This window comes from Vigna unguiculata, chromosome 3, assembly GCF_037176805.1.
Source record: "Vigna unguiculata cultivar grain cowpea cultivar isolate G323 ecotype 2 chromosome 3, ASM3717680v1, whole genome shotgun sequence".
NCBI lineage: Eukaryota > Viridiplantae > Streptophyta > Magnoliopsida > Fabales > Fabaceae > Vigna > Vigna unguiculata.
The window spans coordinates 36,908,122-36,930,782 of record NC_140794.1 but is presented as its reverse complement, the minus strand read 5'-3'; the positions used below and the strand labels follow the sequence as shown (position 1 = coordinate 36,930,782).

The following is a 22,661-nucleotide window of genomic DNA, read 5'->3' as shown; positions in this document are numbered from 1 at the left end:
CGTACCCTCGTCACCAAGCAACCTATCTTTACTCCTCTCCGACTCAGTACTCTCGCTACTACTAAACGTAGACATGCTATCACTACTAGACATACCTGGTTTTGTTTTTTACGAGAAGATGTCGGTTGAAAGTGGGAACTAGTCGGACAGTATTACGTGCACAAGATCTCTGGATTCAGAATTCTCACAAATGAAACAAGTAACCTCCCATCTGTTTTCAAATCCATATTTATAGTCCACGATCTCAAACAACGAAAATCTTCCCGCCAAAATGATACACCAGACCAATCGACACCATCATTACGAAGGATATGACACTTCAAAACGACGGCGCCAAAACTTGTTCGATTTGACCAACTGACACCCCTTCACCTACCTTCTAACGGTTACAAATTCTTAGCCTTAACACTGTTCACCACACTTAAAGGCTGGGGGACTGGTGTATTACACCTAGCCGGTTCCGCTAGCATATTAACACATATCACCCATCGGACAAGGCTGCGGGACTAGTGTACCACACCTATCCAAACTAGACCAAACAAGTAAACAATATGCATATTAAGGCAGCCAAGTATCCAGCCTAGTCCGGCTTAGCCTAACCTACACCAACGTAAGCCATCGAGACAAATAGCCGGCCTAGACAGACCACTCCAGCATATCCGCTAAGTTTAGAGCCTAGGCCGACCACTCTAACGAACTCAACATAATGTATCGATAAAGGTTAGACATCTTCAACATATTAGTAATGATCTAAGAATTTATTTGAAAAATGATAAAATTACTTATTTTTAACATTAACATAACTTACTATTTTTTTTTAAATTACAAAAGTAAAAAAAGATAGAGACTACAATAAAACCAAAACCTGATAACCAGAAACCTTAAGGAAAAAAAAAAGAAAACTAAATTCACAAGATTTGATTAATTAATAAACTAAACTTACTATACTTTTTCAAAGCATAATGTTTTCTTTAGAAAGAACTATTAAAAACTATTCTTTTCATTTTTACTTCATATTTCTTTTTCTATTTTCAAGTTGAATTTAACATTATTTATTATATTTTTTTACTGTGTTTATTTTTACTTGACTTTTGAATACTATATGTCCTTGTGAGTAGAACAATATTTCACGAGCTTTTGAAAAAAAAAATGTAAAGTTCTTATTAGCAATACAAACATTTTTATCCTCATTTTTTGTATGTGTATATTGTCTTTTAAGGTGGGCAATAAAAACTAACCAAGAAGAGTATGTGTTTAATTTTTATTTTTTTTTAAAAACTCCTTTACAACCTATATTCATACATTTATGTATGCAAAAATGTAAGAGGATGGTGTATTAATATTTTATTCTTCTCTACTCTACATATGCATAATTTTGTGTTTTATCAGATCTAGCAATTTGAGTAGAATGTGAAAGAAATATATTAATTAAATGCAATAATTGTGAATTTTAAAATGAATAAAATTATATATATATATATATATATATATATATATATATATATATATATATATATATATATATATATATATATATATATAAAATATTGAAACGATGTTAAACAAGCCCTAGAAGTTAGGGTTTGTGATTGGTTTTGTTCTAAGAATAAGGAAGAGTGAAACTAGAATTACAAAATCGCTCATCCTAGGGCTCAGATTCAGTCTTAACCTCTCCCCGCATTCTTCGTTCTATATATATACACTCCACGGTTCCTTCGCCTTCTTCCTCGCATTCTTCTTCTTCTTATTCTTCATCTTCTTCTTCATCATCTTCTTCTTCTCCACAACCATTCACATTTTCAAACCCTTCTTCCTCTGATTCAACACAACAATGTCCTCGGAGAAGGAGAGAGAGACCCAAGTTTACATCGCGAAGCTCTCTGAGCAAGCTGAGAGATATGAAGGTCATCATCATCACTTTTTCTGTTTTCTTTATGCCACCTTGTTATACGCGTGAATCTCGATTTTTTTTTTCCAACTTTTCACGAACCAGATTAAAAGGATCCAAAACATTTGATTCATTTTGTTTGATTATTGATGAGAGTGTTTGGAATGATTTGTTGGAAATGGTATATATATTAACATGCGAAATTCATCAGAAATGGTTGAATGCATGAAGGCGATTGCAAAGCTTGATCTAGAATTGACCGTGGAAGAGAGGAATCTGCTGTCGGTGGGATATAAAAATGTGATTGGTGCACGAAGAGCTTCTTGGCGCATTATGTCATCGATTGAACAGAAGGAAGAGTCTAAAGGAAACGAGAGCAATGCAAAAATGATAAAGAATTATCGTCAAAAGGTGGAAGAGGAACTCTCCAAAATTTGCAGCGATATTCTGTCAATTATTGACAAGCATCTTGTTCCTTCTTCCACCTCAGGAGAAGCCACCGTTTTCTACTATAAGATGTGAGTCATGTTCACTGTTATTTAATTTCTACTGTTTTTCTTATTAAATATTTACCTTGTTCAAATTCTGATTAGAGAATAACATTAACACTCCATAATACAGCATCTACATTTTTATTTTACTCTAGAAATTAGAACTGATATATTATTAGATCAAGGATACAAAATTAAAAGGTTTTTGTAATTTGGTTAATTTAATTGATAGCATTAAATATATCTTAAGTTTATACATTTTTCACAGTCATCGTTAAGATTAACGAAACACTTATGGATATTTGCTCAGTTTGTGGATTTCTTGTAGATCATGATGATCTCTTCAATCAATTTGTTCATAACTTGTTAATATCATAAATTTTTAGTATCTTTCCTCAAAGAATCTACCTAATATCTTGTAACAAGAAAGAAGATTGTGTGTCATTATATGTCTCTTCTGTGTTGAATTTTCTTGAGCTTAATCAATTCTTTTTGATACAGGAAGGGTGACTATTATCGATATCTAGCTGAGTTCAAGACTGACCAAGAAAGAAAGGAGGCAGCTGAGCAATCACTGAAGGGATATGAGGTTGGTATATATATAATATCTCTCATTTCAACAATGAACTCCTTCATATACTTCATTGTGTTTATCCATATCTGGTGCTGTTTGTTTGATGATGTTGCAAACTATTATTGTTAGGCTGCTTTAGCTGCAGCAAACACAGATCTTCCATCAACACATCCAATTCGTCTTGGACTTGCACTCAACTTCTCAGTCTTCTATTATGAGATAATGAACTCTCCTGAAAGGTAAAATTTTCTTTCTTTATCTTTGGTTTCAGCTAGTTGCTAAGGATCAGAAAACAAAAACCTAAATTATTTAGTTCTATGTTGCCATTTGGAGCCGTAAGTAATGGGTCTGGTGTGCATTAAAATCCATTGGTTCATGTCATTGAGTTTATGTAACATACATGTTCATAAATTATCACCCTTTTTTCTGAAATCTAGGACTTTGTCACTTTCTACACATCCTACGAGATTTTAGACTTGGTTATTGATAAAACTTACAGGGCCTGCCATTTGGCTAAGCAAGCTTTTGATGAAGCAATTGCTGAGTTAGACACCTTGAGTGAAGAGTCATACAAGGACAGCACCTTGATCATGCAGCTCTTGAGAGACAATCTCACTCTCTGGACCTCCGATTTGCCCGAGGATGGAGGTATCATCATCATATCATCATCATTCAAACTTTATATATAACATTAATGATATAGATTACTAAGTTTTTTATAAGTTTTAATTATCTAGAGTAGAAAAAATGTGGGAAAGTTGTTATTATTATCATTACACTAGTTAAAACCCATTATGAAAAATATTTATTTCCAACTCGTAATTAATAAACCATATGGATTCATAAATTTAAACCCCTTTTCACTAATTATTATAGTAAGTCTTACTTTTGTGGAAATGATTATGTCTTAGACAGATAGAAAGAGATTGATATATATATATATATATATATATAGTGTCACCATAGCACTATCATCCCAACTACTCCCTCTCTTCGAAACTTTGAAGGAGAAGATCACCACATTAGAGTAAAGTGAAAGGAATTAGTTGCTTGCCTTTGAATTTCACCCTTTTTTTCTAGAGCTACTTGTTTGTTATTAGTAAAATCTTACTTCTTTTTCTTCCTTGTATCGTAAAATAAACTGCAATCAGAAATTTTTTTTAATTACTGTGTAATACAAATATTTTTCAGAACTATATACTAATAATTTCTTTCTCGATAATGAAGATTTACAAGAGTAATACTCACACATAAACACATGATCACTCTAAATACTTCATTAACACTCATGCAGGTGATGAAATCAAACCAGAAGAAATCAAACCTGCTGCTGCTCCTGAGGTTTGAGTAAAAAATTGTTTTTTTTTTGCATTATTTCTGTGAGGGTGTTGTATTGTATTGTATCAAGTGGTCGCAATCCGAAGGTAAAAGGAATGATGTAAAATGAGTTCATAGTTTGTCCTGTAATGAAAAAGGGTGTCACCTAGAGTAGGATGGTCAACGTTTTAATCAATGCCTAGTAATTTTCTTTTGGTCAAAAAGCCATCATGATTTTCTAGCTATACAATTAACTCAGTTAAGAAAAGCTTGCATTGGAATGGTAAGTTAGTCAATGCTTCAATTAATATCAGTTAATTTTGATTTTTGGTCAAACAGACATCATGGTTTAGTAACTCATCAATTTTGATGCACTATTGGTATTTATAATTTCCTTTGACATTTGTTTGTTTGTTTTACAGCACTGATGATAAGATACGTCTGCGCCTGGAGCATTGAGCATTGCAGTTCATTTGGACCAGAAAATGCAGATTATAGCTACTTCATAGTTATTGTGCTTTCGTTACATACAAACAATGCTAGAAAAGTTCTACTTGCGGCTTTTATTTTTAGTTTACAATTTTTACTTTACATCCCTTATAAACTTCTCAATTGTAGTAATGGATAATTTACCTATTTTACTCAAATACTTTTTGCTTTTTGAGACTTAAATCATGTTTCTCGTAATTTTGCAATTGGGCCATGAAAAACGAAAATGAGTTTATTCCATTTCCATGTTCACTTTCTCGCTGCAAGGGTTTCTCTTCGATCATATTAGAATATCTTTTTATCACGATTGAGCATACATCATTAATGTTATTGTTTTAAACCTCTATTTTTTTATTTAAATTAAAATCGTGATTGATTTTAAGGATTTCAGAAGAATGGATAAATATTTCATTAGATTGACTTTGATAGTTCATTGTTGATAATAAAAATTTGATTTTTAAAAATTAAAATAAATGAGTAATTTAAGATTAATATTACAATAAAACTCTTAAATAATAATTAATTTTAATGACTAAAAATTATTAGTTATTATAGTGACTAATTTAGATATCAATTTATAAAATAAAAAATTATTAGTTATTAAAATAATTACTATTATGAATAAAAAGTTATAATTGGTTACTAAATTTGTCACTAATCAATTAGAGACTAATTTAATATCTTGATAGTTAATGTTTAGTGATCAATTTATAAACAAATTTTAGTAGTCAAAACTTTGATTAATAGCTAAATTTTATATACCAATTTAGAAATTAATAATAATTTTTTATTCATAATCGTGATTATTTTAGTAACCAATTATTTTTTTTAATTTGTAAATTGATATTTAAATTGGTCAATATATTTTAATTTGTAAATTGATATTTAAATTGGTCACTATATTGACTAACAATTTTTTATCACTAAAATTAATTCTTAACGAGATATTTGCTTGTATAGTAAAATTTATAATTATACAATTTAAATTAATTTATTTTGTACGATTGAATATTATAAGTTATTTAACTTGTATTTTATACTTTAGAAGTAATTGAAATAAATAATTAATTATATTAATCCATAAAAGATGGCTAAATTATTTTATAATTGGATTGCTTAATAATTTAGGAAGTAAATTATAAAATATAAATTATAAAGGATTTATAGAAAATATATATATATATATATATATATATATATATATATATATATATATATATATATATATATATATATATATATATATATATATATATGTAGGATTAACTTATAAACTAAAAAAATAATAAACTGTTTAAAATTTTAATAGATTAATTTCAAATATAGAGACTAACTTTAAAAGTATATATTTTAAATAATTTAAAATTATAAGAACGAAATAATAATTTTAATTCTTTAAATATGATTAACTTTTAGAAAAATTATATATAACTAATAAATTATGAATTAATCTACATGAATAACATATAAAATATAAAGTTAAGAATTGAAGACTAAATTAATAAATCTTAATTTTTTTTTAATATATGATTGATTATTTGTATAGAAAAGATTTGGCAGCACTTAATGCAAGTTCATATATATATATATATATATATATATATATATTGTTACAATGGAACATGGTGAAATAATGGCAAGTCATAAACTTGCAACTATGACAACTTCAGACTTATAAAGTGAAGGCACTTTTGATCATATTCTCTCCTAATCTAGATACATTTTCTTTAATTGATATTAGAAGGATAAGGTTTTACGTAAGAACCTAGAAAATGGTATTTTAAAATTGATATTGTCTTTAAAACAGTGATACTTGACTATTTTAATATTAAAATGGTAAAATATAATTATACAGGTTATATATGAGTTTTATTATTTTAAAAACATTTTATCTTTCTAAAAATTACTTTTCTAGAGTTCTTTGTCTTCTCTCTTGTTTTCAACCCTTGTTTACCTATTCGGCACTGCCTGAGTTAGGAACCTGGAAGTTTAAAGTATTTAGATGTTATTAAGTGGGAATTAACTCATGAGTGCTAAATTACCAACCCATAACTCAAAAAGGGAGTTTTTTAGTATTGAGATACTAGCAGGCACCACTAATAGCGTTGGGCACCACTTAGACAGTGGCTTCTTTGGTTTGGCTGTCACTGGGCGAGAGTTATTCTCGTTGGGTGACACCAAAGTCAAAGAGCTCATTGGGCTCCAAAAAATCAAATTAAATCTTGAGAACTCCAATGGTGCTCTCGTTAGGCACCATTTAACTGGCACCGAGTGCCACTCTTCCAAGGAATTCTGTAGTTGAGTTGCGTTGAGCAGCGGTGATTGACATTAAGTTGTAGTTGGATGACTTCTAATAGGAAATAAAATATTTGTTGCAACAATCATTTGTATTAAATGCATAATTATTATTAGGTTTATGTTTGGGGATTTTATTCATGTTGTCCAGGGAAATATGATAGGCACAATCATAGGGATTTGCAGGCATAAGTTTAGGAAACCTGATACCAAAATAGAGCAATGTATCATGTATATATGAACCTTTTTTATATGTGAATAAGACACATATATTCTTTCATAATTTATTATGGCATCAGAGCAACTAGGTTCTGAGAAAGAGAAATCTGTGGAAATACCCGGGATGGTAAGGAAGAAGCCATCATCGTATGATCTAAATTTGAACGACAATCCAGGGAGCGTAATCACCCAAGTTTAACTTCGAGGTGAAAATTATGAAGAATGGGCAAAAGTTGTGAGAACCTCGTTACGTGCACGACGTAAATGGGGGTTTCTTGACGGTAAAGTATAACAACCAAATGAAGACTCACCAGAAATTGAGGATTGGTGGACCGTGCAATCTATGGTGGTGTCTTGGATTCTAAACACTATCGAAACCTCTTTGCGTTCTACCATCTCTTATAGGGAGAACGCAAAGGAACTATGGGACGACATTAAAGAACATTTTTTAATTGTGAATGGGCCAAAAGTCCAATAATTGAAATCAGAACTGGGTCAATGCAAACAAAAAGGGATGGCCATGGTAAACTACTATGGAAAGCTCAAGACATTGTGAGATGAGTTGGGAAACTACCAACAAATACCAAAATGCACATGTGAAGGGTGTGAATGTGACATCAAGGCACAATTAGAGAGACGAAGGGAAGAAGAAAAGGTACACCAATTTTTGATGGGATTAGACGACGTGTTGTATGGAACGGTTCGCTCAAATACTAGTAGCAAGATAATAACTATGGACATAAGGCATGTGATGTATGCCAAAGGGCTAAGCAAACTAGAGATAGTTTCCCTTTAAGTAATCATAAAGCTGCCAGTGCATTTGATCTAGTTCATTTTGACTTGTGGGGACCTTACAAAACTCCTTCCTCATGTGGTGCTTATTACTTTTTAACTATAATGGATGATTATTCTCGAGCAATTTGGATTTTTTTTGTTACTAGATAAAAAGGAAGCTCTTCGTGCCTTGATGAAACACATGAAAGTATTAATCATGAGCTACTCGCAACCACTGAGTTAGTAGGCAATGAAAGACATGTTGACATAAGGGGAGGTATAAGCCTTGAGAATGCACATGATATTGTAATTGATGTTGCAATTGATTCGCAAAGAAAATGAAGAGCAGTTTGGGCAAGGCAAGCGTATCCGAGTTCCCTTTATAAAGCTTCGAGATTACATGACCAATACAATGCGAGTTTTTAGGAGCCTATCTAATTGTTCACCCACTCCACAACGACATTCAAAGGTGCTTTATCCTATTGCTCATTATGGTAATTGTGAAAAATTTTCATTGAAGCATTGTAGGTTTCTTGCATCTATGATGATGGAGAAAAAGACCATGACATTTTCAGAAGTAATAAAAGATAAGAGATGGTGGTCAGCAATGCAACAAGAAATACAAGCACTTGAAGAAAATAATACATGGACAGTGTGGCCCCTCCCACCACAAAAAAAGGCACTAGGATGCAAGTGGGTTTATAAAATCAAGTATCATGCTATAGGAACCATAGAAAGGTTTAAAGCTCGCTTAGTTATCCTTGGAAATCATCAAATTGAAGGCATAGATTACAACGAAACTTTCGCTCCAGTGGAAAAAATGGTCACCATGCGAATTGTTCTTGCGGTGGCTGCTGCAAAGCATTGGGAACTTCACGAAATGGATGTACACAATGCGTTCCTATATGGTGATTTGCAAGAAGAGATCTACATGAAATTTCCACTAGGCTTTCGCTCATCTCATTCAGATATGGTTTGTAAACTTCACAAATCATTGTATGGGCTAAAGCAATCCCCACGCTTTTGGTTTGCTAAACTATCTTAGGCCTTCAAAGAGTACGGTTTCGAATGGTCTTACTCAAATTACTCTTTGTTTACACTTCATGATAAAAATATACAATTGGTGGTTTTAGTGTATGTCGATGATTTGATTATATGTGGAAATAATCATGACTCCATACAATGTTTTAAAGACTACTTAAGTCGACGTTTCCGTATGAAAGATTTGGGAAAGTTAAAATACTTCTTAGGAGTGGAAGTTGCTAGATCCTCTACAGGTATTTTTCTCTATCAACCAAAATATGCTCTAGATATTATTAGTGAGGTTGGCCTACTTGGTGTGAAATCAGTCAGTACCCCACTCGAACAAAATCATCACCTTGGTCTTGCCAATGGTGAGCTTCTTGCTAATCCTGATTGTTATCGCTGGTTAGTGGGACACCTCATTTACTTATGTTTCACCAAACTAGAATTATCGTATTGCGTCCATGTTCTTTCCCAGTTCATGCAACAAAAGTGAATAGAGCACTAGGAAGTTGCCTTGCGAGTGGTTTGATATCTCAAAAGTAACCCCGGCCAAGGAGTGTTATTAGATAGTCACTATGATCTCCAACTTTCTGGTTGGTGTGACTCTGATTGGGCCGCTTGTTCACTCACTCGTAAGTCTCTCACTAGGTGGATTGTTTTTCTTGGACATTCTCTTTTTTCTTGGAAAACTAAAAAACATCATATTGTGGTCCATTCATCTGCTGAGGTTGAGTATCGTTCCATGGCTAGTACCACATGTGAACTGAAGTGGATCAAAAGTGTTCTTTCAAGTCTTGGGGTCACTCATTCCATGCCATACAACTTTATTGTGACAATCAAGATGCATTACACATTGCAAAGCACCATGTTTTTCATGAGCGTACCAAACATATTGACGTCGATTGTCACTTTATTCGTGATGAGATTGTCCATCAAAATTTACAGCCATCTTATGTTTCCACTCGTACCCAACTCAGAGATACTTTTACAAAAACTTTGGGACGCACTCAGTTTCATGATTTACTTGGCAAGCTGGGCATTTGGACTCCACATGCACCACCTTGAGAGGGGGATCATAGGAAATAAAATATTTTTTGCATCAATATTTTGTATTAAATGCATAATCATTATTAGGCTTATATTTGGGGATTTTATTCATGTTGTCCAAGGAAATATGATAGGCACAATCTTAGGGATTTGCAGGCATAAGTTTAGGAAACCTGATACCAAAATAAAGCAATGTATCGTGTATATATGAACCTTCCTGACATGTGAATAAGACATAGAAATTCTTTCATAATTTATTAACTTCCAACATGTATTTTATAATTTATAAAGGATCGTTTTAAGTATATAAATGCGATGAATGTATGGATTATCCTGATACTCTACTAACCATTCAAACTCATATAAAGGAAGATGGGTTAGGTGGTGAGATTAGTAGGAGGTCCTTGTCTAAGAATAATTTTGGAGTTCTCATGATAGGAAAAAGACTAAACTTGTGGGTGGAAAGTATCCATCACAAGTTCAAAATTTTCAAGCAATTCGACACGACATCAATGCATTTTATTTGGATTATGTAGCTTGTGTTTTACAAGTGTTTGGATTATTTAGTATGTTTATGCAACTTGTTTAATTGATATATGATGTTTCTTTTGTATATTAGCTTACCCTCATGTGTTTCTTGATTTTGTTTTTCTTCCTTTTGCAATAATCACCTTTTGGTCTGAGCAAATGAAGATACATGTTTGGATGCACATTTGGATGCTAAGGAACAAATAGTTTAAGTCTATGTGATAATATTCCCCTTTTGTCATGTATAATTTTTGTGAACTATTATAGATTCTTGGATGTATATACTATGTCAAAGTGGTTATTTTCTTTTGGGATAGTTGTACTAATAAATTATATATTGTAAGTTATCTACTTTTAAATATTGACAATGCAATATTTGATTTTTATTAGTTTTATGCTATTAAAAAATGGGATGTTATTATTTTTTTATCAGAGTAACTTTATAAGCAAGTTATGAACATTAACATTGTGGTTAGAAATCAATTGAAAAGAATATTTAAAAAAAAATAATCTATATTTTTTTATCTTATTATTAGTTTAAACTACAAGTTAGATATGGTATAAATATGATGTATGTCGAGAAAATTTTGTAAAAATGTAATTGGCATGTTGCTCAACATCGAAGGAAAGACAATACATGGAGTAAAATCACGTCAAGATTTGGATAAGATGTATATACTTTTCGAGTTACATTTGTAGATTACTAGAAAGCACACCTATTTGCACCTAGTTTTTCATACACTATCTAAAAGAAGAAGAAATGTTTTGAAGTGTTCACATGGTGTGAAAGTGTCATCAGAGTACTCATCAAATGTTAAGAGTCTTATATTTATGAAAAATTTGAAATTAATTTATTGAAGTCTACAATTTTCGTATGTTAATGCAACAAATTTTACTATGATTACTTGCAACATCCAGTCTTCTAGTATCAAAATTGTTATTAACTCAATTGTATTTGCTCTTCAATGTCATTTATTAGAAAGTAATTACAATCAAACATTCTAAACAGAGAAGAAAGTTGTGACCAAGAAGCATAACCTATGCCACCAACAAACAAAACCTTAGGAATATCGAAACTTGTGATTTTGACCTCAGATTATGGATGGCAAAATGGGGCAAGCCCGCCGGGCCGACCCCCCCCCCCCCAAAAAAAAGGGCAGGCCGGGTTGGAATTTCCAACCCGTGAACCCGCTGCAGCACGCCCTGCCTGGCCCGCCAGTTTAGCGGGCCAAAATAGGCCGGCCCGCCAACCCTTTTTTTAATTTTTTATGTTTAAAATTAAAAATAATTAAAAAATAATACTTTTTTTATATTATATAAATAAATTTATAAAAAACTTTTTAATAAAAAGTTTAAAAAAGTTAAAAAAAAATAAAAAAAAATAAAAAAAAAATAAAAAAAGTAAAAAAAAATAACATATGGGCCATCCCGCCGGCCCGCCAGCCCGTCCGAAAACGGGACGGGTTACAATTTTCGTCCCGTTTTGACATGGCGGGCCAACTCGGCTTGGGCCATTTTTGGCGGGCCACAGGTGGGCCGGGTTGGCCCGTTTTGACACCCCTACCTTAGATGATTATGAGATTAACATTGGGAAAGAAAATTGATGATGTAAGGTTTCATTAATACCAACGGAGGGTACAATGTTTTTGGAGTTTGTGAAGTGCTTTTCAAAGTCAAGAATGTTTATTACATTTGTAAGTTTTAATCAATTTTACCTTGTTAATAAAAACATTATTGACGGATGCTATCGACAGATAATTGGCATCTAACTTGACTAATAGATACGAAATTTTAATATACACTTTACAAATAATATAATTGACATATTTTTTAAACAAATTTTACACACAATTTTATTTGTGGATGTGGATATTTTTGTCATTAAGGCAATCGTCATCACTGTTAGTATCTTAACAGTAATTCAAATTTTACCGATAAATAATAGTCCATAAGTATATATTCTTGAGATTATCAATAAATAATAGTCGATAAGTAAATATTCTTGAGATAATGTAAAATTTTTTGTAGTAAAAATAAATATGATAGAGATGAATACATGACAATTTAAGTTATTTATTATTATTATTATTATTTATTGTTGCTGTGATATGTATTTTTTTATTGTTAGTAACTTAATAATTTTAAATATGTTTGTTATAAACTATAACGCTTTTAAGATGTTTTTTTCTAAAGTAGCACCGTTTTTAATAAGATTTTCTTAGATCACATATTATTTATAATATTATTATTTTCTGTTTAATATAAAATGTTTTTTCAAACTATGATTTTATTGAGTTAATTTATGTAATATAAAATGATATATTAAATTGAGTTGTTAGGTAGTTATTAATAAAATATTATATAATCATTATTTTTTATCAATATAATACTTTTTTAAATACTATAATATTTTTGAAAAATATCTTCTTCTTCTTTTTGGTCTAGTGAAATTGTGTGATTTAAAGTTGATAACATTTTAAACGATTTAAAAATGATAAAGTTATTTGGTAATCAAAATTAAAAATTTAAATTAATTATTTAATTTAATATTTTAAATTTACATTATTAGAAATTTTGTTTTCAAATAATTTAAAATGACTACTAAGAAATTCATTTATTAAAATTATTAAAAATTCTATAAATTCAATTTAAAAATAAATCAATAATATTTACAAAATAGATAAATAAATTTAATATTTATTAGCAAAAAAATACATATTAATTATTTATTAGTTTATATAAATTTATCAAAAGTAACAATTTAAACAAAAAATACATTTTTATAATTTTAATTAGTTTATAAACTGTGCTGTTTTCTAGAAGGTTAATGATTTATATATGTTGAGTGTATTTGATATTTTGAATAAGATATTATTAATTCATTTGATTGACTTTTAAGTTAACTTTATCAATACATAAATATTTGATGAAATACTTAAAATAGTTTACTTTATAAATTTTTATACTAGATGTTTCTTTAATTAACTCATAATTTTGAATTTATTTAATTTTCTTATATTATTATTTTCTATATTTTAATATATTTTTCATTGCCTATAATTTCTTTTATTTTAAAATATATTTTTAAGTTTATGTATTAATTATTATATTATTTTTATTTTGTTAAATTACTTTTTAATTTTTTTATGTATAGTTTAAGTAAAAAACAATTAACATAAACATGACAAATTTTATTATATGATGAGGTATGCAAATTATACAAAAATAAATATTTTAAGTAATAAGTTTAATGTAAGATTTAGATTAATAATTAAATATTTAATTTCTAATAATAAGTGAAAATTTAAAATAACAGTCAAATAAAAAAATAATTAAATATAAAAACTGGTGGCTTAAATAATAAAATTAGTAAATTAATTATTTTTAATTTTAAAATATTATTTAAAACTAAAATTGAAAAAAAGTGGGTGAAACAATTATTATATATATATATATATATATATATATATATATATAACTCAATACATATATATTTTTTATTATAACAAAATTAATAAATTATTATTATGATTTTAATTAAAAAATATAATTTCAATAATTTAAATTTAAAATAACAGTCAAATAAAAATTAATTAAATATAAAAACTGGTGGTTTAAATAATAAAATTAGTAAATTAATTATTTTTAATTTTAAAATATTATTTAAAACTAAAATTGAAAAAAAGTGTGTAAAACAATTATATATATATATATATATATATATATATATATATATATTACTCAATATATTATAAGTCACTTACATCTTTTTTAACATAATAACTTCCTCTGAACTACCTATCCATGTTATTAATTTTGATTTATTTATAGAAACCTTTTCTCACTAATTATAAAATAGTATTTTTTTTTTAGAAAACAAACAAATTGTTCATATAATTTTTTTTTCTAGAAAAGAAAAAAAATTATATAATAAAAATTGTATAGTTATGTTCCTTTATATCATTTTGTATTTATTAATTGGTTTGTTAGTTAGTTTTATTAAATAATTTAATGTAATAAATTAATTAACTAATTGAAAACTTATAAACTAGCAGCTAATTTATTAGTGTGAAACTCGTAAGTTAACAAGTATTTTATCATTTAAATGTAAAACTAATTAAGGATTGTTAAAATTGATGATTCTCATAGTAAAATATAATATAGCGCTAACCAGTGGCGGAACTTGACCAAAAATCTTAGGGGGGCAAATTATATTTGTTATATATAAATTATTTTTTTTAATTAAAAAATAATAATTTCTTTAATTCAAATTTCTAATTAGAATTCAATGAAAATAAACTCAATTACCTGTAACAATGAAAATATGAGTTAGATCGTCCGCTTGATTTTTTATTAAAAAGATAGCACGGTAAGCAATATACAACATCTTTTAATGGCGAATACTATAACCATGAAGAAAATAAGCTAAACCATGTGTACTAAAATCTTCTTGGATGATCATCTTTACCAGACAACGGATAATTTTCTAAATGCATTTTTTTCATCTTCATCACAAGCCTTCCTCTTGAAAAAAGAATCAATTAATATACTTTTTATCATAATTTTTCTAATATAAATTTGTCACCTCTCACCTATTTACAAAAAAATAAAATTATGAATGCCCCAAATTAAATCTTAAAAGCAAGACTCGATATTTTAAGAAAACTAATAACTTCTAAATGATTAGCTTCCCTTACCTTAGAGTAAATTCCTAATCTTGCTGTTTTCTTACACAACTTCAAAGTCTAAAATAGTTCCATCTACACAAAGAAGAGTTTGATCAATAATTAAAGCATGATTTGTTGATCTCTAACAGATAGAAATATATGCCTAGAGCGTAGAAAAGCCACATACAAGAGGGAAACAAATTGTTTCAAAAAAAAAGGGAAAAAATGAACTTACTCAAAAGAAGAAGTTGTTCGGTCCAAAATGTTCATTAACTCTTCAATTTTGTCATAGTGCAATTTGATTTTGAAAATAATAAGGAATTGACGGTAAAAATTGAGATGAAAATAAAATGAGAGAAAGAGATGGAGGCATGGAAGAGAAAAACTAAATAACGAAGTATAAGAAATTATAATAGAAAAAAAACATAATTTTTAAATTTTAAAAAAAATTCCAAACTAAATTAATATAAATAAGATAATAATATATAAATAAAATAATAATATATAAATAAAGTAATAATATATAAATATATATTTTTAAATATATAGAAAATAAAATAAAATAAAAATCAATTAATATAAATAAAATAATAATATATAAATATTATTTTTTAAATAAATAAAAAATAAAATAAAAAAATGGTTGGGGGAGCCGTGACTCCCCTTTGTCACAACGTTCTTCCCCCACTAGCGCTAACCTTGATCTATGAGAGATCCTATGAATATGCGTTCTTCAATTTATAATTTTGTTGTGTGCTCTTCAACCATCGTTCCCCAATCTATCTCTTTGTCTTTCTTTCTCTTCTCACACACGTTCTTGATGAGTTAATGTGAAAAAAACCTTATGGCCATAGACAAAACCCCAATCCCTTTTATAAACCACTGTCCATCAAGTTATTTTTTATTTTATCTTTAGTTTATTTTATTTTATTATCACTTCCCATAATAATAACCAATAAGTCTTTAAATTTTTATTAAATCACAATTGGACCATCATAATATTTCAAATGAGTCACTAATAGAATTAATTCGTCAATTAATTCTAACATTCTCCCACTTGACTCATATGATGTCATAACATTATGTGATTTAATTCATAAACATAATGTGCATTAAAAGACCTTACATAAATTAGTTCCATCATTATTCATAATTAAAGATACATAGATAATAAGAGTCATGACGGTCACACATCATTTGATCGACATGATCCCTTCTATGTACTATTATATCATCCCTTTCTCCTTAATATGACCTTAAAACAAGAAGTCCATAATGGGTTCAAACATAATGTCATTTTTACAAAGCAATAACATAGCATAATTTGTTTTTTTCATCATAATTTGCATGCATAAACATAAAGAAGAAAACACAGATCTCAGAAACTTATACATTAGGGAGCTCAGAGTGTCACATAAACATTAATAACATTAATAATCAACATTTAACATTAACTAGTGGACATAATGCCCATATTCTTTACATGACCAACATACAATTTGGGCGGTAACCCTTTTGTTAAAGGGTCAGCAATCATAAGATTTGTGCTAATATGTTCTATTGACACTCTACGTTTCTGAACTTCTTCTTTAACATCAAAGTATTTCAACTCCATGTGCTTAGCACCTTTGGAATACTTGTCGTTTTTAGAAAAGAAGACTGTTGCAGAATTATCACAATAAATTTTCAGCGGCTTGGAAATATTGTCGATTACTCCAAGTCCTAAAATAAAGTTCTGCAACCAATTAGCCTGAACTGTGGCCTCAAAGCATGCCACAAATTCAGCTTCCATGGTGGATGTAGAAATGACATACTGCTTCGCACTTTTCCATGAAATCGCTCCTCCAGCTAAAAGATACACATAACCAAATGTAGACTTTCTTGTATCCACATAGTCGGCAAAGTCTAAATCTGTATAACCTATCACCTCAAGGTGATCATATTTTCTATAAGTAAGCATGTGATTCTTTATTCCTTCTAGGTATCTTAAAACTTTCTTTGCAGCTTTCCAAAGCTCCAGTCCTGGATTACTTTGGTATCTACCAAGCATACCAACTACAAAGCTAATATATGGCCTTGTACATGTTTGAGCTTACATCAAACTCCTAACAACATATGCATAAGGGATATTTTCTATCTGTTTCCGTTCCAAATCTTTCTTTGGACATTGCATGAGACTAAATTTGTCTCCTTTCTATATTGGAACGGGAGATGCTGAACATTTATCTATTCTGAATCTCTCTAAAACTACTAATATATGCATTCTGAGACAAACCTAACAGTCCTTGTGATCTGTCACATAATATTTATATTCCTATCACATAGTATGCCTCACCCATATCTTTCATTTCAAAGTTATTAGAGAGAAACCTCTTAGTCTCACTTAATATACCAAGATCATTAGTCGCAAGCAAGATATCATCAATATTTAGAATCAGAAATATAAACTTAATTCCACCGACCTTCAGATATATACACCGATCAACAGTGTTTTCCTTAAATCCAAAGGACACAATAGTATCATTGAACTTAAGATACCATTGCCGAGAAGCTTGCTTAAGTCCATATATCGATCTCTTAAGTTTACACACCATGTGTTCCTTTCCTTCTTCAGCGAACCCCACCGGTTGGTCCATATAAACATCCTCTTCTAAATCCCCATTCAGAAAAGCAATTTTAACATCCATTTGATGCAACTCAAGACTATAATGAGCTACTAATGCCATGATAATTCTAAAAGAATCTTTCTTAGAAACAGGCAAAAATGTTTCCTTATAGTCAATGCCATCTTTCTAAGTAAAACCTTTGGCAACAAGTTGGGCCTTGTAACATTCAATATTGCCTTGAGAGTCACGCTTAGTCTTAAAGACCCATTTACACTCAACTCTCTTGCATCCTTTTGGCAATTCTACAAGGTCTCATACGTCATTATGTGTCATTGATTTAAGCTCATCTTTCATGGCATCTAACAACTTATCAGAATTATCATCATTAATGGCTTCTGAAAAATAAATTGGATCATTATCAATACTTAAGTCATTTTCTGGCTCTTGTAGATAAACCACATAGTCATTCGAAATAGAAGACTTTCTATCTCTATGAGATCTTCTTAATACTATTTCTTGTTGTTGTTCTACTATTGGTTCATTGTTAACCTCGGGATCATTAATTTGTTGTTCTTCTTGATTGTTATGAGTTTCTAAAACATGTGGAACAACAACTCTTGATAAAGAAGTACTAGGTATAGGAACTTGTACTCTAACTTTCTTAATCTCCACATTTTGTGAAGCTTCACTCCCGGTGGTTTCACCATTCTCAATGAACCGAGCATTACTAGTTTCAACGATTCTTGTACTATGGGTAAGACAGTAAAACATATACCCTTTTGATTTTTCTGGATAACCAATGAAATATCCACTGATTGTTCTTTCGTTCAGTTTCTTTTCTTGCGGATTGTATATTCTTACTTCTGCCTAGCAACCCCAAACATGCAGGTGTCTCAAATTGGGTTTCCTACTCATCCACAACTTAAAAGGAGTCTTTTGAACAGCTTTACTAGGAACTTTGTTCAACAAATACATGACAGTCTTTAAAGCATACATCCACAATGATACAAATAAATATGAATTACTTAACATACTCCTAACCATATCCATTAAGATTCGATTACGCCTTTCTGATACACCATTTTGTTGTGGTGTGTCTGGCATTGTGTATTGAGCACAAATACCACGTTTCTCAAGGAACTTAGCAAATGGACCAGAGTGTTGTCCATTTTCATCATATCTTTCATAATACTCACCACCTCTATCAGACCTTACGATTTTGACCTTTCTGTCTAATTGTCTTTCCACTTCATTTATATAAACTTCCAAGGCATTCGTTGATTGAGATTTCTCATGCAGTAGATAGACATGTCCATAACACGAAAAATCATCAATAAAGGTGATGAAGTACTTCTCTTTATTGAAAGAGTTTACATCAAACGGACCACATATATCGGTGTGTATGATTTCAAGAAGCTGAGTGCTTCTCGTGGCTAATTTCTTTGTGTGTTTTGTTTGTTTTCCTTTAATACAATCCATACACACATTCAGATCAGTAAAATCTAAATCCGGAAGGATTTCATTCTTTACTAATCTTTGCATTCTTTCTCTAGAAATATGTTCCAAACATTTATGCCACAAGTAAGCAGATCGTTCATCCACTAAACTACGTTTAGTGCCAACATTGTGATGCAAAGTCAAAAGAGTTTCAGCATATAAATTATCTAAATTCAATTCATATAAACCATCATAAAGTGTACCAAATCCAATCAAAGTACGCTTAAACAAACTGAAACAACCATTCCCAAACTTAAAAGAGTATCCAACAACATCAAGCTTAGACAAAGAAATTAAATTCCTAGTGATACTAGGTACATAAAAAGTATCCATAAGGTCTAAGTGATATCCAGTGTCGAGGATTAGACGATAAGTCCAAACCGCTTCCACTAGAACTTTCTCTTTATTGCCCATGAAGATGAACTTCTCATTTGGGTTTATGGTTCGGGTTGTAAGAAATCCCTGCATCACATTAGAAACATGAGTCGTACATCTAGAATCAATCCACCACATATTATGGAGAACTTCAGTTAAGTTTGATTTAAAACATACGTAAGCATTATGCTCACCTTTCTTTTCGAACCAAGCTCTACGCTTTATGCAGTCCTTTTGGAAATGTCCAGACTTCCCGCAAAAATGACATTTGTCATTTTTCTTTTGGATTTTGGTTAAGGACTCGTCAATCTTCAGTGGTCCTTTACCCTTTCCATGTTTCTTAGCAACTTTCTTTTCAACAGCTCCTTGATTCTTCACATATTGAATATAGTGGCTTCCTAAGTTCTTCAGTCGGGTCTCCTCCTGAACTAGCATACTGTGCAATTCATGCACATTCCACTTGTCTTTCATGGTGTTGTAGTTCATTTGGAACAGACCATACTCAAACGTTAATGAGTTTAGAATGAATTGCATGAGAAAACCTTCATCCACTGCCATTCCTAGAGACTTAAGTCTTGTTGCAATATTTGTCATCTCGATCACATGCTCATGCATGGTACATGAACCGTCAAACTTCATGGTGGTCAACGTATTCATCAGTGTCCCAACGAGAGATTTATCAGCAGTTTGGGAGTGCTCTTCCACAAATTTCATAAATTCTTTTGCGTTATCGGTTTTGGGGAGAGTTGACTTAATATTGCTTGTTATGCTCTTTCTCATAAACATTAAACTAAGTCTGTTTGATCTTTCCCAAGATTTATAATGGGCTTTCTCTTCATTGCTACTGGCATCCGTGATAGCAACCGACTTTTCAACTTGAAAAGCTAGATCAAGATCCAACACACCTAAATGAAATTGGACTTGCTCACTCCAGTTAGGGAAATTCAACCCATTAAAGACTGGAACAAACGAAGCATGCGAGTGTAAAGATACCAGAACAGAGACTACAATTAACACATGCCTAACATTAATGTTTTGAGTCATAAAGCTACATGTAAAAACATATTCAAACATAAACAATCATTCTATAAATATTAATGTTCTCCTATGGGAGATCCAATAATACACAAACATAAGCATAATGATGCTAATCATATTATAACATAATTGATAATTAAAAAATGCATCAACTAGAATCACCTACTACCTTTAGGTATATAAATAAAACTAGTGACACATACAAAATTATCTACAATCATGCTCATTAATTATAAGAACAATTAATCAACCTTTGGGCGATCCTGAAATGTCTTATAATTAATGAATTTCAATTAACCCATAAATTTAATTATTCATAAATTAGCATCCATACTAAGGGTAATTGAAATAAAAAAAAATATTAATAATTTGAAATCACAACAAACTTTAAAATTTTGGCCATTTTAGTGACTAACAAAATTTATCATACTTGAATTCAAATAAATAAATAAATAAACACACATTTAATTGTTATAAACCATACATAGCATTCTCATTAATTTTAATTTATCAAAAACATATATACATTATTCACATAAAATATTACGTGCCATAAATAAAATCGAAAACCATAATTTCAATTCATGCAATTAAAAACTCGTAAAATGGAATATTTTTCAATTCCAAACCTTTTGATATATAATGACAAGATAATGCACGAACTTAATCCAATAGCATTACTATTATTGAATACAACTAAAAGACCATTATTGTTATTGGTAGAAACGTAACCGCACACGAGACAAATACCAATCAAATTTAATAAAAAGCTTGCAAGAATGATTCACGCACTTGTGGTTTATGATCCACATCAAAACCAATTCATAAGAAAAACATAAGAAAAACACTTTCGAATTAGGCACGTATTATCGAGAAGCTTTACTATTTGCAGTTAAATCATGCGGTAACAGTTTCAACCAAAAAACTAATTCATGCCCGTTCAACGTTTGTAACACTCAACTTTCAATTCAATCATGAGGTGCATATTCACTTTTACATACGCAACAACGAAAGACGGTAAAACCCCTATATTTTATAATTAAGTTTCATCAAAATAAATTGTGAAGCATACATCTTAAAATCTCCAAATCCTTAATTAGGGTTTATCTAATTAGACATTAACACATAATTGGAAAATCATAAATCTTACAACACATGCTCTGATACCACATGTGAAATTAATTAAGGATCATTAAGATTTATGATTCTCACACGATCAAACATAATAGAGCATTAATCTTGATCCATGAGAGATCTTGTGCGTTATTCAATTTATAATTTTGTGTGCTCTTCAACCACCGTTTCCCAATCTATCTCTTTGCCTTTCTTACTCTTCTCACACATTCTTGATGGATTACTGTAAAAATAACCTTATCGTCAGAGACAAAACCTCAATCCCTTCTATAAACCAACGTCCATCAAGTTGATTTTTATTTTATCTTTAGTTTATTTTGTTTTATTATTATTTTCTATAATAATAACCAATAAGTGTTTAAATTTTTATTAAAACACAATTGGACCATCATAATATTTCAAATGAGTGATTAATAGAATTAATTTGTTAATTAATTCTTATATTAAAAACTAGTTTATAATCTACCAATTAATTTATTGGCCAGTTTTCACAACTATAGTAATTATTTAACTATAAAAATATTAATTATGTATTATTTATTTTGTCAATTATTATATGTTTCTCTGCATTCTGATTTTTGTTTTTTCACATTCTAAAGTTTTCATTTAAAAGAATGGCAGTCATAAAACTGATTATATCTTAGGATTATTATAACTTCAAATTTGAAAGTCAACAACGGTCTATCATTCAAGTTT

General features: G+C 29.9%; 1 protein-coding gene and 1 pseudogene across 1 annotated transcript; both read left to right on the top strand.

Moving 5' to 3' along the window:
• Positions 1–1,740: 1,740 nt before the first annotated feature.
• Positions 1,741–4,917, top strand: LOC114179088 (14-3-3-like protein GF14 iota). Its single transcript, XM_028065303.2, has 7 exons — positions 1,741–1,904; positions 2,100–2,406; positions 2,881–2,968; positions 3,083–3,192; positions 3,453–3,601; positions 4,248–4,294; positions 4,693–4,917. The coding sequence occupies exons 1-7, from the start codon at positions 1,832–1,834 to the stop codon at positions 4,696–4,698; spliced, it is 780 nt and encodes a 259-aa protein (XP_027921104.1). The 5' UTR covers positions 1,741–1,831; the 3' UTR covers positions 4,699–4,917.
• Positions 4,918–7,343: 2,426 nt separating this feature from the next.
• On the top strand, positions 7,344–8,069 carry LOC146887805 (uncharacterized; annotated as a pseudogene).
• The last annotated feature ends 14,592 nt before the right edge of the window (positions 8,070–22,661 follow it).

Bases quoted from the DNA above. Each gene is read 5' to 3' on its own strand.
- LOC114179088 (XM_028065303.2), top strand. From the start codon at position 1,832: ATGTCCTCGGAGAAGGAGAGAGAGACCCAAGTTTACATCGCGAAGCTC. The intron at 2,407-2,880 runs GTGAGTCATGTT...TTTTTGATACAG, and splicing joins ACCGTTTTCTACTATAAGAT to GAAGGGTGACTATTATCGAT. The intron at 3,602-4,247 runs GTATCATCATCA...ACACTCATGCAG, and splicing joins CGATTTGCCCGAGGATGGAG to GTGATGAAATCAAACCAGAA.